General features: G+C 34.1%; 1 protein-coding gene across 9 annotated transcripts in view; it reads left to right on the forward strand.

Moving 5' to 3' along the window:
• Positions 1-15,564, forward strand: part of TTC3 (tetratricopeptide repeat domain 3) — a 149,938-nt gene that overhangs the window by 29,426 nt on the left and 104,948 nt on the right. For all 9 annotated transcript variants that reach the window (XM_072614952.1, XM_072614956.1, XM_072614954.1 and 6 more), the window contains one exon: positions 673-758. In XM_072614952.1, the coding sequence (XP_072471053.1) occupies positions 673-758 (86 nt within the window). The remainder of the gene's footprint in view (positions 1-672; positions 759-15,564) is intronic.

A 15,564-nucleotide genomic window follows, 5' to 3' on the forward strand; every position in this document is an offset into this window, starting at 1 on the left:
TACACAGATATGGCCTGTATTGAATTTCTTGCCTTCCCAGTGGGGATGGGTGGGGAAGGAGAGAGGAAGAAAAGTTGGAACACAAAGTTTTAGGAATAACTGTTGAGTATTGTTCTTGCATGCAACTAGTAAATGAGAAATACAGATAATGGAGTATAGAAAGTTATCTTGCCCTACAGGACAAAAGAGAAGGGAAGAGAGGGCAGATTGGTAATAGAGGTAATTAGAATGCTTGGCGTTTTGGGCTGTGGGAAGGGGAGATATGGGGAGAAAATTTGGAACTCAAAATTTTGTGGAGATGAATGTTGAAAACTTAAATTTTAAAAAAAGAATTGTTATTAATATCTGCCTTTAAGGTTTTCTTTTCATAGAAGAAATCTGTGAATAAAGGCTTTTTTCAGTTTATCATGATATTGTTATTTTATGGTGTGAAGAGTGATTTCATACTGTTTAACTTACTATGTGAATTCAGACTTAAAATAAAAGTGTTTGGATATTACTAAAATACAGACTCATTTTTTCCCATTTTGATTTAGGTATAATTAGGTTTCTTTGTTAAAAAGAAAAGTAATCCACTACTTTCTACCAACAATGAAAGGAATTTTGTTGTATCTTCACAATCCTGTTTTCCATTTGATTTTTTACATTTTTTTTTTTTTGATCTCTAAATAGACAAGTACCATATAACCAAAGTTGTTCTGGAAGACTGCAATTTAGTTGAAGAATTTGAATATCAGAACTGTGCTGCTTGTATAAAGGTAGGAATAATATTTACTTCTTGATGTTTTGTTTTTTTTTTAATTTTCTTGGTAGAATGTGTGACACCCAGATGGACTTATCACTCAAGCAGTAAGTACTTATTAATCGTCCATTATTCAAGGTGGATACAAAGACAAACAATCTCTACCCTTAAGGAGTTTGGTCTAGTGATGAAAAAAACGTAGTTAAATAGAAGTATGTACAAAATAAATGCAAGATAACCTCGGAGTTGGGGGTAAGGTGCCATCATTTCTGGAGTCTTGGAAAGCCTTCATGCAGATAGATGCTGGATTGATCTGAATCTTGAAGGAAACCAGAATTCCAAGAATCAGAGTTGAGGTGCATTCCTGGCCTGGAGGAACAGCCTCTACAGAGGCATGGAGATGGGATTGATTGTTGTGTTTGAAAAACAGTTTTAGGAAGTCCAGTTTTCCTGGACTACCATATGTTTAGAGGGGAGTAATGTATAAGTCTAGAAAAGTAATTTGGGCTAGGTTGTAAAAAGCTTTAGATACCAAACAGAAGTTCATATTTTATTCTAGAGGCAGTAGAAAGACATTGGAGTTTATTGAATAAGTTGATGTGTTTAGACTTAAATTTTAATAAAATCTCTTTGGGAGCTCTTTGGAGAATGGATTACAATGAGGAGAAACTTAAGGCAGGGTGGCCAGTTAAGAGACTATTGCAAATGTCCAGGCCAGAGGTGACAGGGGCCTTAATTTAGGCTGGTGACTAGGAGTGGAAAGAAGAAGATATATGTAAGAGATGCCAGGAGAGGTAGAAACAAGACTTGGCAACTGATTGGGTATGTGGAATTTGTGAGAGTAAGAATTCAGCGGTGACACTGAAGTTGTGTCCCAGATCAGTCTAACTCAAATACAAACTGAGTCTCATATTGACTTGGAAAACCACAAAATAATATCATTTATGTTTTATTGTATTTTTATTTGTTATTTCCCAATTGCATTGCAATCTGGTTGGGCCCTGGATTTGCCATTTCTGCCCTAGACAGAAGTAGGGAAAATTGGAATGGGATAAATTTGAAGAAAAAGACAATGAGTTCTGTTTGAGATGCCTGTGGAAAAGTTCCAGTACTTTTATCTAGCTGTCTGTTTGTCTCTCTGTCTATTGAGACTGAATCTTCCTGCCTCATCAGGCTGTAAATGCAGTAGCCACTCATGGTCTGATACTATTGAAAGGCAGATTAGAATTTTTGATCTATGCCCTTTCTGACCTTAAACGGTGCTCATTAGGCATCTTGGTGGTGGTCCCTTTACTATTGGGGTGCAGGACTAATCAGCTGATTGCTGACAATAAGGTCTAAATAGTTGAGTCCTGTTGTAACTCAGAACTCACAAGCTCAAGCAATTTACCCTCATGACTCTGAATAGAAATTACAGGTATTTCCTAAATAGGAATTATAGTGTGTATTACCTTACCCATCTTAACATCTTATTCTATTTATTCATGAGGTGATTGGTTATTAGGAAATGAAATTCAGGAGAGAGACCAGGACTGGATATATAGATTGATCATCTGCATTGAGATGATAGGGTCATCATATGAAATAGTATGGAGGAAGATCAGGATCCTGGATAGAGCCTTGGGGTATATGCATGGTCAGGGGATCCAATATAGAAGATGATTCAGCAAAGGAGACAGAGAAGAAGTCAGGTAGAAGGAGAATCAAGAAGAAAAATGTCTTGAAAACTCAGAGAGGAGAAGATCTAGAAGACAGGGTAGGTGACATTGTCAGATACTACAGTGAGGTTAAGAAAAGTGAGTATTGAGAATTGACCATTAGATTTTTTAATTAAAACCATCATTGGTAACTTTTGAGAGAGCAGTTTTATTTCAGTGATAATATCAGAAATCAGATTTCAGAGGTTTTAGAAAAGAGGAAGAAGGGGATATGGGTATAGGTAGTTTTGTCTTTTTATTCTGAGTTTAACAGATTTTCTCCCCACTCCCACCCACCAAAAAGAAATGTCCATATGAAATGGAACAGAAGAAAAGGATTAAACCTAGTTTCTTAATGTACAGCTTTTCTTAAAAGTATATATTGTGGATAATACGTGTGTGTGTGTGTGTGTGTGTGTGTGTGTGTGTGTAATATATATATAATAAACTCAACATGTTGCTCTTAAAATTGTCTCATTTCTTTTTTCTTTCTAAATTTCTTTGTAAATTTTGTCATGTCAATGACTCTTTTCTTTTGTTGAGGGGCAGTACTGTTGCTATCTCCTCTCTCCCCCGGATCCCTTGGCCCCATGAGAAAAATGAAAACTTAATCCTTGTACAAATAAACATAGTTAAGCAAAATACATTTGCCACATCCAAAAACATATGTCTCATTCTGTTCTTTGAATCTGTCACATCTTTGTGAGTAGGAGTAATCTATGTCATCATGAGTCTTCTGGAGTAGTTACCGGTTAGTCAATTTACTGTAGTCAATAATCATTTAAAATGAGCCAGACACTTTACTAAACACTGAAGATACAAAGAAAAGTAAAAGACAGTTCCTACTCTCAAGGAGCTCACAGTTTAATGGGGAAAGACAACATACAAACAACAATGTATATAAATAAGCTATAGTCAGAATAGATTCAAAATAATCAACAAAAGGAAGGCACTAAAATTGAGAGAGTTTTAGAAAGGCTTCTTATAGAAGGTAGGATTTCAGCTGGGACTTGAAGGAAACCGTGATGCAGCAATGAGGAGGAGGAGAGTATTCCATGCAAGGGGAGAACCAGAGAAAATGCTTGGAGTTGGGAGATGAACTGTCTTGTTCAAGGAACAGCAAGGAAGCATGACTATCCACCTTATAAGTATAAGGTGTAAGAAAACTGGAAAGGTGGGAAAGAGGAAGGATATGAAGGATTTCGAATGCCAGAGGATTCTTATGTATGATTCTGAAGGTGACAGGGAGCCACTGTAGTTTATTGAGTGGGAGGAAGGTGCCATGGTCAGACATACATTTTTGATGATCTCTTTGATAACCGAGTGGAGGATGGATTGCAGTGGGGAGAGACTTATGCAAGGGAGACCAACTAACAGACTGTTGCAGTAGTCCAGGCATAAGATGATGAAGGCCTATACCAGGGTAGTGATAGTATTGGAAGACAGAAGGGGTTTTATTCCAGAGATGTTATGAAGATTAAATGAATGAGTTTGGCAACAGATCATTGTTGGGAAGGGGGTGTGAAAGAGAGTGAGGAATCAAGGATGACATCTAGATTTACAGCGTGGATAACCAGGAGAATAATTGATACTCTCAATTATGGAAAGTTAGGAAGAGTGAAGGGTTTGGAGGGAAAGATGAGTTCAGTTTTGGACATGCTGAGTTTAGCATGTCTATTGGACATCCAGTTTAAATGTCTGATAGGCAGATAAGAGAGATTAGGGCTAAATAGGTAGATCTGAAAATCATCAGCATAGAAATTATAATTTAATCCATGAGTGCTGATGAGATCACTAAGTGATATAGCATATTTCTTTCACAAGGTGATAGGTGGATTCTTTTAATTTATGCTTTAACCTCTGGTTTGAAGATATTCAGGCAGCTTTTTTGCGGTGATTTCTTGAAATTTGATATCTAGCCTTTTTTTATTCATAGTATCAGGTAGTTCAATGATTCTTGAATTATCTCGAATTGATCTGTTTTCTAGATCACTTGTTTTGCCTATGAGTTTACATTTTCATCCTTTTTTTTTTTTTTGATGTTTTGACTTTATTTCATTATTTCTTGAAGTCTCATTAGATTCTATTTTGTCAATGACTTTCAAGTTATTGGTGAGGTTTTGTACCTCTTGTTCCCAGCAGTTAATTATCTTTTGATAATCTTTCTTCCCTAGCTCTAATTTCTTTTCCCATTTTACTCTACTATTCTTATTTTGGTGGGTTTTTTTAGAAATTCTTTTCTTGTTCAATTTTAAGTTCCAGATTCTCTCCCTGTCTCCCACTCCTACCCCACCAACGAGGAAAGCAATATATCAATTATATGTGAAATTATGTAAATTTCCAAGTAAGCCATATTGCAAAAAAGAAAAGAGAAAGTGAGGAAATTATACTTCAGTTTGCACTCAGAGTTCATCAGTTCTTTCTCTGGAGGTTGATCACATTTTTTCAAAATGAGTACTTTGGAACTGTTTTGGATCATTATATTTTTGGGAACAGCCAATCATTCACAGTTGATCATGGTGTTACTATTACTGTACTCTACAGTGCTGTCCTGGTTCTGCTCAGTTCACATCAGTTCATGTAAGCCATCCCAGTAGTTTTTTTTAACCATCCTACTTGTCATTTCTTATAATACATTCATATATCACAACTTGATCAGCCATTCCCCCAGTTGATGGGCATCCTCTCAATTTCCAGTTCTTTGACAGTGAAAAAAGAGCTGCCATAGCTGTTTTTGTACAAATAGATCTCTTTTCTTTGATCTCTTAAGGGTCTCACTTTTGGGCAGTGGTATTATTGGGTCAAAGCACTCACAGTTTATAGCCCTTTTGGCATAGTTCCCAATTGTTCTCCAGAATGGTAGAACTAGTTCACAACTCCACTGACAGGGATTAGTGTACCTATTTTTCTACCTTCCCTTCAACATTTGTCATTTTGTTTTTCTTTCATGGTACCCAATCTGATAGACGTGAGGTCATTTCCTTCTGCGTGTTGTGCACATGCACTGTTCCACCAATTGACCACTTTTATTTCTTATGCAGTACCAGAATTATTAAAATAGTTTGGAGTCTGGTACTGCTCGGCTACCTTCCTTTACATTTTTTTTCATTGTTTTCCTTGATATTCTTGATCCAGATGAATTTTATTTTTTTTTCTAGCCCTATGAAATAATTCTTTGGTAGTTCGATTGGCATGGCTCTGAATAAGTAAATTAACTTAGGTATAATTGTCATTTTTATTATATTGGCTCAGACTACCCATAAGCAACTAATGCTTTTCTAATTGTTTGAATCTGTTTTTATTTGTGAGAGGATTGTTTTGTAATTGTGTTTATATAGTCCCCTGGGTTTGTCTTGGCAAGTATTTTATATTGTCTGTACTTATTTTAAATGGAATTTCTCTTCCTATCTCTTCCTTCTGGGCTTTGTTGGTAGTATATGGAAATGCTGATGACTTACATGGGTTTAATTGTTTCAATTTTGTTGTAGTTGATTTTCTACAGTTCTCCAAATATACCAACACATCACCTGCAAAGAGTTATAGTTTTACTTCCTTATTGCTTATGCTTATTTCTTCAGTTTTCATTTATTTCCTTCTGCTGCTAGTAGCATTTCTGATACAATATTAACTAGTAATGGTGACAAGGTTTCACCTCTGATCTTACTGGAAATGCTTCTTTTAGTGTAATCCTATCATATGTAGTACTTTCTCTTGGGTTTAGATAGTTCTTATCATTTAAAAAAAACTACTCCATTTATCCCTGTGATTTCTAGTGTTTTTAATAGAATTGGGTGTTATAATTTGTCCAAACTATTCTCACATCTATTGTGATGGTCACATAATTTTTGTTGTTTTTGTTATTGATATGGACAACTATACTTACGGTTTTCCTCATATTAAACCGGCCCTACAGTCCTGATATACATCCATCCTGGTCATAGTGTATGATCTTTGTGACATATTGCTATAATCTCCTTGCTGGTATTTTATGTACAACTTTTGCATCAGTATTCATTAGGAAATTGTCCTATAATTTTCTTGGCTTTTGCTCTCCTTGGTTTAGGTATCAAAATCTTATTTCTGTCATAGACCCAATTTGGTGTTGTTGTTAAGTCATTTCAGTTGCATCCTATTCTTTGTGTATGGGATGGCAAGATCCCCTACTCAAATTGACTACTCAGAGGCTTCTCAGAGTGGTGACAGAAAGTTTATTTATTCGATTCTCAAGAAGTGAGAAGCAGGGCAATCCCTTCACCAGGTGGTCTGGAGCAGGGAAAGACAAAGGCAAAGCAGTGATATATATATAGAGACTGTAACGCAAAACCCTCCTCCCACCACTGACCGTTATTCTCATTAGCTGAGAATATGATCTTACATTCTAGACACGAAATCTAGCCAATCCCCTTTGAAATGAAGGCATCGAAAAATTATGTAAGTTTTATCCAATCATTGAGACCCTAATGCACTACATAGTCTATATCCTTATATGGGAATTATTCCACTCTGAAGGCATTGTAACCTGAGCCTCTCGGTCTCCTTTACCCCTGGGAGAAGAATTACAATCTGAGAAGTCTTCACTGAATCTATTCCACTCATTTGTGAACCCATTTTGGGATTTTCTTGGTAAAGATAGTAGATTAGTTTGCCATTTCATTCTCCAGCTCATTTTTACATGCGAGGAACTGAGGTAAACAGGGTTAAGTGACTTGCCCGGTCATACAGCCAGATTTGAACTCATGAAAAGGAGTCTTCCTGATTCTAAACCTAATGCTCTATCCAGTGTGCCACCAAGCTGCAGTTTGACAGTTATGTAATTTTGTAATTAATTGTTCTTTAAATGTTTCCCAGAATTTCCTTGTAAATCCATCTGGTTCTGGGTTTTTTCCTTAGGGAATTCATTTATGGGTTCAATTTCTTTCTCTAAGGTAGAGTTATTTAAATAGTTTATTTCTCCTGTTAATCTGGGCAATTTTATTTTAAAAAATATATTTAATCATTTTATTTAGATCATTAGTTTTACTGCTATGAAGTTTGGCAGCAAACTTCTAATGATTAGTTTAATTTTATCTTCATCGATTCTATATTCACTTTTCAGAGGTAAGCAATTTGGTTTTTTTTTCAAAGAATCAATGTAGCCAGTGGTTTATCTATTTTTATTTTCATAAAACCAACTCCTGGTTTTATTTATTAGTTCTTTTTTTTAACTTTCAGCTTTATTAATCTCTACTTTGATTTTTCAGGATTTCTATTTTGTCAGTTGGGGATTTTGAATTTCTTCTTTTCCATTTTTTTTTAATTTGCTTGCCTAATTTGTTGATATGCTCTTTCTCTGTTTTATTTGTAAAAGTGTTTAGAGATACACATTTTTCTTTATGTACTGCTTTGACTGCATCCCACAAATTTTGTTATGTCATCACATTGTTGTCATCTTTAATCAGATTTTTGAATGTTTCTATGATTTGTTCTTCGAGTCCACTCATTTTTTGGGATTAGATTATTTAGATTCCAATTAAGTTTTCATCTGTGCTGCAGACACCATTTTTGAATGTAATTTTTATTGCATTATGGTTTAGAAAGCGTGCATTTGATCTTTCTGCTTTTCTTCATTTATTACTAAGGTTTTTATGTTCCAATATATGGTCAGGTTTTTTTGTTTGTTTGTTTTTGGGGTTTTTTGGGGAAGGTGCTTTGTACAATTGGGAAGAAAAGAGTATACTCCTTCCTGTTCCTATTCAGTATTCTCAAGATCTGTCATATCTATTCTAAAATTCTATCCATTTTCTTAGTGTCTTTCTTCATTTTATGGTTAGAAGTATCTACAAAAGGGGAAAGTTGAGGTCCCCTGCTGGTATAGTTGTACTGTCTTTATTCCTCTTGTCTTTATGTCTTAATGTCTTTATGTTGTAATTCATTTAACTTTTCTCTCAAGAACTTGGATGTTGTGCCATATGTTTAGTATTGATATTACTCCATTGTCTCTGGTACCTTTTAGCAAAATGTAGTTGCCCTGAATATCTCTTTTAATTAGATCTACTATTTGCTTTTGCTTTGTCTGAGATGCTGATTCCTAATCTTGTGTTCTTCAGCTGAAGCATAATATATTCTACTTCAGCCCCCAACATATGGTTGGGTTCTCTTTCCTAATCCATTCTGCTATTGGCTTCAGTTTTATGAGTACGTCCCTTTTAGAGTCATGGTTTTGATTGCTGTGTATTTCCCTCCATTCTATTCTCTTTTATTTCTCCTCTTTTTCTACCCTGTCACCTCCTTTAGTTTTTGATTACTTCCTCCCTTAGCCCTCCCTCACTCAAAACAAAGTCAAGAACAAGTCATGTCATCATTTCTCTGATGACAAGGTCTTCTACGGCACAAAGGACGAACACACATACACTTCCTCCCTTAATCTACCCTCTCTCACTTAGCACTACCCACTCGCCTTTGTCTTACCCCATTTCCCTCCTACAAGTCCACTGGGTGAGGTGAACTTTTCTGTGTGTGTGTGTGTGTGTGTGTGTGTGTGTGTGTGTGTGTGTGTGTGTACATACATCCATATAATTTTTTTCTTTGAATCATTTGAAGGTGAAAGTGAGGTTCAGGCATTTCCTGTTCCTCTCCTTCCCCCATCCAAATGTTCTACTTTATTGTAAAATCTTTCAAGTGTACTTCTTTTATGTGAGATAATTTTCTCCATTCTTCATCTCATTTCCCCCCTTTTCACCCTTTCATTCTTTTTTTGAGATCATCTCATCTAAATTACATTCACATCCATGCCCTCTGTCCACAAAGACTCCTTTTTTATTGAACTAACAATAAAATTCTTGGGAGTTGCATGTATCATCTTCCCGTGTTAGAGTGTAAATATTTTGACATCAAATCTCTTATCATTTCTCTTTCCCATTTACCTTTATGCTTTTTTTTAGTCTTGTATTTGAATGTCAGATTTTCTGTGCAGCTCTTATCTTTTCATCAAGAATGCTTGAAAGTCCTCTATTTGATCTGATGTCCATTTTTCCCCCTGAAATACAGATTATACTAAATGTTGCTGAGTAGGCTATTTTTGGTAATAATCCTAGCTCCTTTGTGTGATCCTAATTGTGGCTGCATGTTATTTGAGTAGTTTCTTTGCAGTTTTCTATTTTCATCTTAACCTGGGAGCTCTGGAGTTTGGCTATAATATTCTTGGGAGTTTTCATTTTGAGATAGCTTTCATGTGGTGACCAGTGAATTCTTTTCCATTTCTTCTATGTCCTTTGGTTCTATGATATTTGGGCTGTTTTTCTATATAATTTCTTGAAATATTATATCTAGACTTTTTTAATTGTGACTTTCAGGTAGTCTAATAATTCTTAAATTATCTCTACTCAATCTGTTTTCCAGGTCTGCTCTTTTTCTGACAAGATATTTTGCATTCTATTCTATTTTTTGATTCTTTTGACTTGTTTCTTGTTTCTTGATATGTCATGGAGTTCTATGTTGTTGTTTTTTTTGTTACATTTTTTGTTACATTTTAATTTCTGAACTTTCTCCCTTCCCAACCCTCACTGGAGAAGGCTTCCAGTTGTATCAGATAGATGATAGCTAATAGATATGTAAAACCAATGCAAAACCAATGCACATTTCTGTTTATCAGTTCTTTTTCGGAAGATAGTACCTTCCTTCATAGGTACAACTACTTTGTAATTGATTTTAATATTATAATACTCAAAATAGCTTAATTGTTCACAGTTACTCTTCAAACAATATTGCTGTTACTACATATAATGTTCTCTTGGTTTTGCTCATTTCACACTTCATTATTTCATGAAAATTTTTCCATGTTTTTCTAAAATCAACCTGTTCTTCATTTCTTAAAGCACAATGATATTCCATCATGATCACGTACCACAACTTGTTTAGCCATTCCCCAATTGACAGGCATCCTTATAATTTCCTGTTCTTTCCCACCACAAAAAGAACTGCTATAAATATTTTAGAAATATAGGTTCTTTTCCTTTTTCCCTTATTAATTTGGGAAGCAGACCTGTAGCTTTATTGCTGTGTCAAAGGGTATATCCAATTTTATAACTCTTTGGGCATAATTTCAATTCAGTAGTGGATTAGTATCCCAGTTTTTCGACATCACCTCCAGCATTGGTCATTTTCTCCTTCTATCATGTTAGCCAGTCTGATGAGTGTGAGATAATACGTCAGAGTTGTTTAAATTTGCATTTGTCAAATCAATAATGATTTAGAGCATTTTTTCATAAAACTGTACATAGCTTTGATTTTTTTTCCTCCAAAAACTGCCTGTGCATGTTTTTTTACCATTGATTACTTAGGGAATTATTAATTTTCTTATAAATTTGAACATGTTCTCTACATATTTGAGATGTGAGACCTTTAGCTGAGAAATTATCTATAAAATTTCCCCCCAATTTTCTGCTTTTCCTGACTACCTTAGTTTTATTTGTATAAAAACTTTTAAATTTGATATAGTCAAAATTATCCATTTTGCATCTCACAATGCTCTCACTCTCGCTTAATTATTCATAAATTCTCTATTCATAAGTCTGAAAGATAATACGTTCCATATTCTTACAATCTTTTTGTGATCTTGTCTTTGTAATTGGTGTAAGATATTGGCCTATACCTAATTTTGACTAAACTGCTTTCCAATATTCCCTACATTTTTTTTTTTTTTACTAAACTTGTCTTTTTTTTCTAAATTTATTTATTTATTTTTAGTTCGCTTCCATAAGATTTAGAATTCTAAATTCACCACACACACACTAAGACAGGGGGCAGTCTAGCTTAAAACTTTACATTTGTCAAAGACAAGGCTACTATAATCATTTACTACTCTGTATTGTACGTCTTCTCTGTTCCACTTCTCTGCCATTCTATTTCTTTTCCAGTCCCTGACAGTTTTGATAATTACTGCCTTTAAATATAGTTTTAACATCAGGTATTGCTAAGCCTCCTTCCTTTACATGTTTTTCATTGATTCTTTTGATATTCTTTACTTTTGTTTTTTCAAATGAATTTTATTGTTTTTCTCTAGTTCAGTACAATAAGTTTTTGGTAATTGGGGTGGCAGTGAATAAGATTAGTTTAGGTAGAATTGACATTTTTATTATGTTGGCTCTGCCTGCCCATGAACAATTAATATTATTTCTCTGATTATTTAAATTTGACTTTATTTGAATAAACAGTGTTTTATAATTATGTTCATTTAGTTTGTCTTGGCAAGTATACTCCCAGGTATTTTATGCTGTCCATGGTTATATTAAATGAGGTATCTCTCATTTTCTTGTTTCAGGATTTTGTTGGTGATATATAGAAATGCTAATGATTTATGTGAGTTTATTTTATATCCTGATACTTTGCTAAAATTATTAGTTGTTTCAACTTTTTAGTTGAAGCTCTAGAATTTTCCAAATATATCATCATCTCCAAAAAGAGATCTTTTTATTACTTCATTACCCATTCTGATTTCTTTAATTTCTTTTTCTTATTGCTATTGCTACCATTTCTAGTATAACATTCAATAATATTGGTGGTAATGAATGTCCTTGTTTCACTCCTCTCCTTACTGGGAAGGCTCTGACTTACCCATTAGAAATAATGCTTGCTGATGATTTTAGGTAGATGCTTCTTATCATTTTAAGGAAAATTAAGTTTATTCTTATGCTTTTAAGTGTTTTTATAGGAATGAGTGTTGTATTTTGTCAAAAGCATTTTCTGCAGCTATTGATATAATCATGATTTTTGTTATTTTTGTTATTGATATAATCAATTATGTTAATATTTTTCCTTATATTAAATCGTTCCTACCTTCCTGGTATAACTCTCACTTGATCGCAATGAATGATCTTTGTGATATATTGTTGTAGTCTCCAGGTTAGTATTTTATTTAGGATTTCTACATCTGTATTCATTAGTGAAATTGGTCTGTAATTTTCTTTCTCTGTTTTTGCCCTTCCTGCTTTAGGTATTAGCAGCATATTTGTTTTATACAAGGAGTTTGGTAGGACTCCTTTTCCTGTTACTCCAAATAATTTATTTAATATTGGAGTGAGTTCATCTGTAAATGTTTGGTAGAATTCATTTGTAAATTCTATCTTCATTAGTTGTATATTCACCCTTTTCATTTTCGATACTAGTGATTTGGTTTTCTTTTTTTTTTTTTCATTAACCAATGGCTTATCGATTTTATTGTTTTTTAATTTTACTTTTCATTTTTAGGATTTCCAGTTTGGTGTTTGAAGATTTTTAACTTGTTCTTTTTCTAGGTTTTTTTTTTAATATTTCATATCCTGGTCTTGATTTTATTAATATAAGCATTTAGAGATAAAAGTTTTTCTTTGATTACTGCTTTTGCTACATCCCATCGATTTTGGTTGTCTCACTATTATCATTCTCTTTACTAAAATTATTTGTTGTTTCTATGACTTGTTCTTTAATTTACTCATTCTTTACTATTAGGTTATTTAGTCTCCAATTTTTAGTCTTTGTTCCCATGTTTCCTTATGTAATATATTTTTATTGTATTATGATCTTAAAAGAATGCATTTAACTCTACGGTTTTTATGCCTTAATTTATGGTCAGCTTTTCTAAAGGCTATGTACCACTCAGAAAAAAGTGTATTTCTTTATATTCCTATTCAGTTCTCTCAGATATGTGTCATATCTAGCTTATCTAAGTTTCTATTTATCTCCTTGACTTCTCTCTTAATTATTTTTTGGTTAGATTTATTTAGTTCTGAGATGACAGGTTGAAATTTTCCACTATTATAATTTTGCTATCTGTTCCCACCTCTAATTCACTTAGCTTTTCCTTTAAAAATTTAGATACTTATAGCATTTGGTGCATGTAGGTTTGGCATTATTTCATTATCTGTGATACCTTTTAACATAATTTAGTTTTACTGTTTATTTCTTGTAGTTAGACAAAGTTAATGATTGCTGTTCCTGCTTTTTTTGCATCAGCTGAAGCATAATAAATTCTACTTAAGCACTTTATTTTTACTCTGTGTCTGTCTCTCATTTTTAAATGTTTCTTGTAAACAGTGTAATGTCAGTTTCTGGTTTTTGATTCTTTCTGCTATCCATTTTCATTGTATGGGTAAATTCATCCCATTCATCTTCAGAGTTATAATTACTAGTTGTGTATTTCCCTCCATCCTATTTTTCCTCACTATTGATCCTTCTCACCCTCCCTTTTTATCCTGTCCCACCTCAGACATCTGATTTACCTGCCTAATCTGTGTCCCTCCTTTATACTGTCCCCTTGCCCTACTATTCCTTATTCTGCCAGCCCTTCTAACGTCTCTTCCTTGTCCTGTCCCCTTGCGCTCCTTTGTATAAGTTAAGAAGACTTTTATGCCCTTCTAGATGTGTATGTTATTCTCACTTTAAATCACTTCTGATGATAAAGTTCTAGCATTACCTTCCTCTGTAACAGTTCTTCCATTTGTGCCTCATCTGTATGAGATAATCGCTCCATTTTACCTCTCCCTACCCAGTTTTACTTTTTAGGATCATCCCATCATACTCAGTTTAACCCTAAGCCTTTTATTTATGTATGCTCTTTTAAACTACTCAAGCAATGGTAACATTCCTAAGAGTTACAGATAATGTTTTCCCATATAAGAAGTAAACAGTTTGATTTATTAAATTCCTTATAATTGGTCTTTCTTATTTATCTTCTTATGTGTCTTCTGATTCTTGTAGGTGAAATTTTCCATTCTTTTCTTCAAGAATACCTGAAAATCCTTTAATTTATTAACTGCTCACTTTTTTTCCTTGCAGGATTGTACTCAGTTTTGCTGTATGAATTATTTTTGGTTGCAAACCCAGTTTTTTTTTTTCTCTTTGGAATATTATCTTCCATGCCCTTTGGTCTTTTAATATAGAAGCAGCTAAATCTTGTGTTACCCTGACTGAATTGTTTCTTTCTAGTTGCTTGTAGTATTGTCTCCTTGATCTGGGATCTTCAAAACTTAACTATAATGTTCCTGTAAGTTTTCATCTTGAAAACACTTTTCAGTGTTGATCAGTGAATGTTTTCTATTTCTACATTACCTTCTAGTTCTGAAAGTTCTGGGCAGTTTTCCTTAATATTTTCTTGAAGTGTAGTATCTAGACTCTATTTGACCATAATTTTCAGGTAATCTGACAATTTTTGTATTGTTTCTCCTCTGTCTGTTTTCCAGATCAGTTGTTTTTCTAATGAGATATTTCATGTTTTCTTCTATTTTTTCATTCTTTTGACTTTTTAAAAATTATTTCTTGATGTCTTGTGAAGTCATTACAAGCCCCTTTTGCAATTCTAATTTTTAAGGAATTATTTTCTTCAGTAAGTTTTTGGATCTCTTTTTCCAATTGATTAATCTTCTTTTCATAATTTTCTTGATTTTCTTGCATTACTCTTCCTAATTTTTCCTTAACCTCTCTCATTTGATTTTTAAATTTTTAAAATTCTTCCAAGAGCTCTCTTTGGGATTGTGAGCATTTTACATATTTCTTTTAAGCTTTAGAAGTAGCTGTCTTGACTTCACTGCCTTTTTCTGAGCTTAAACCCTGATCTCTATCACCATAGTAACTATCTATGGCTGTATTCTTTCTCTTTGCTTACTCATATTTTAGTGGCCTATTTCTTGACTGTTAGTTTATGTTAAGAATTGGGTTCTAGTCCTGAGATGTAGCAGATAAAGTCTCAGGCTGCAGGTTTTCATGCTTTTGTTTTCTGAGCTCTCTGTGGGGGCCTTTGACATCTTAATTCTTCCAGTATTCTCTGATCCAAGGCCAGGTGTGATCACTGCTCCTCTGGCTTACGCCTTGGTCTGTGAGTGACTTCAGGTGGACTTCTGAATTGTGACCAGGGCCCCCAGAAATACTGTCACCACAAACGCTTTTGCTGTCTGCCCTCCCTCCAGTGGCTGCAAGCTTCATTTGACCCCTCTTCCCTGAAACTAAAACCAGGGACTCTGCTTTCCTGCTATGTGAGTGACCACAGCCAGCAAGGCCCCATGCCCCTCTGTGATCACACTCCCAGTGTATATTGACTCATCCTCATTTTCTCACTTACCTTCAGTCTGTCTCTATTTATTGAAACCTCTGCTTCCTACAAACATATTCCATGCC

Source organism: Notamacropus eugenii, chromosome 5 (genome assembly GCF_028372415.1).
Source record: "Notamacropus eugenii isolate mMacEug1 chromosome 5, mMacEug1.pri_v2, whole genome shotgun sequence".
Classification (NCBI taxonomy): Eukaryota; Metazoa; Chordata; class Mammalia; order Diprotodontia; family Macropodidae; genus Notamacropus; species Notamacropus eugenii.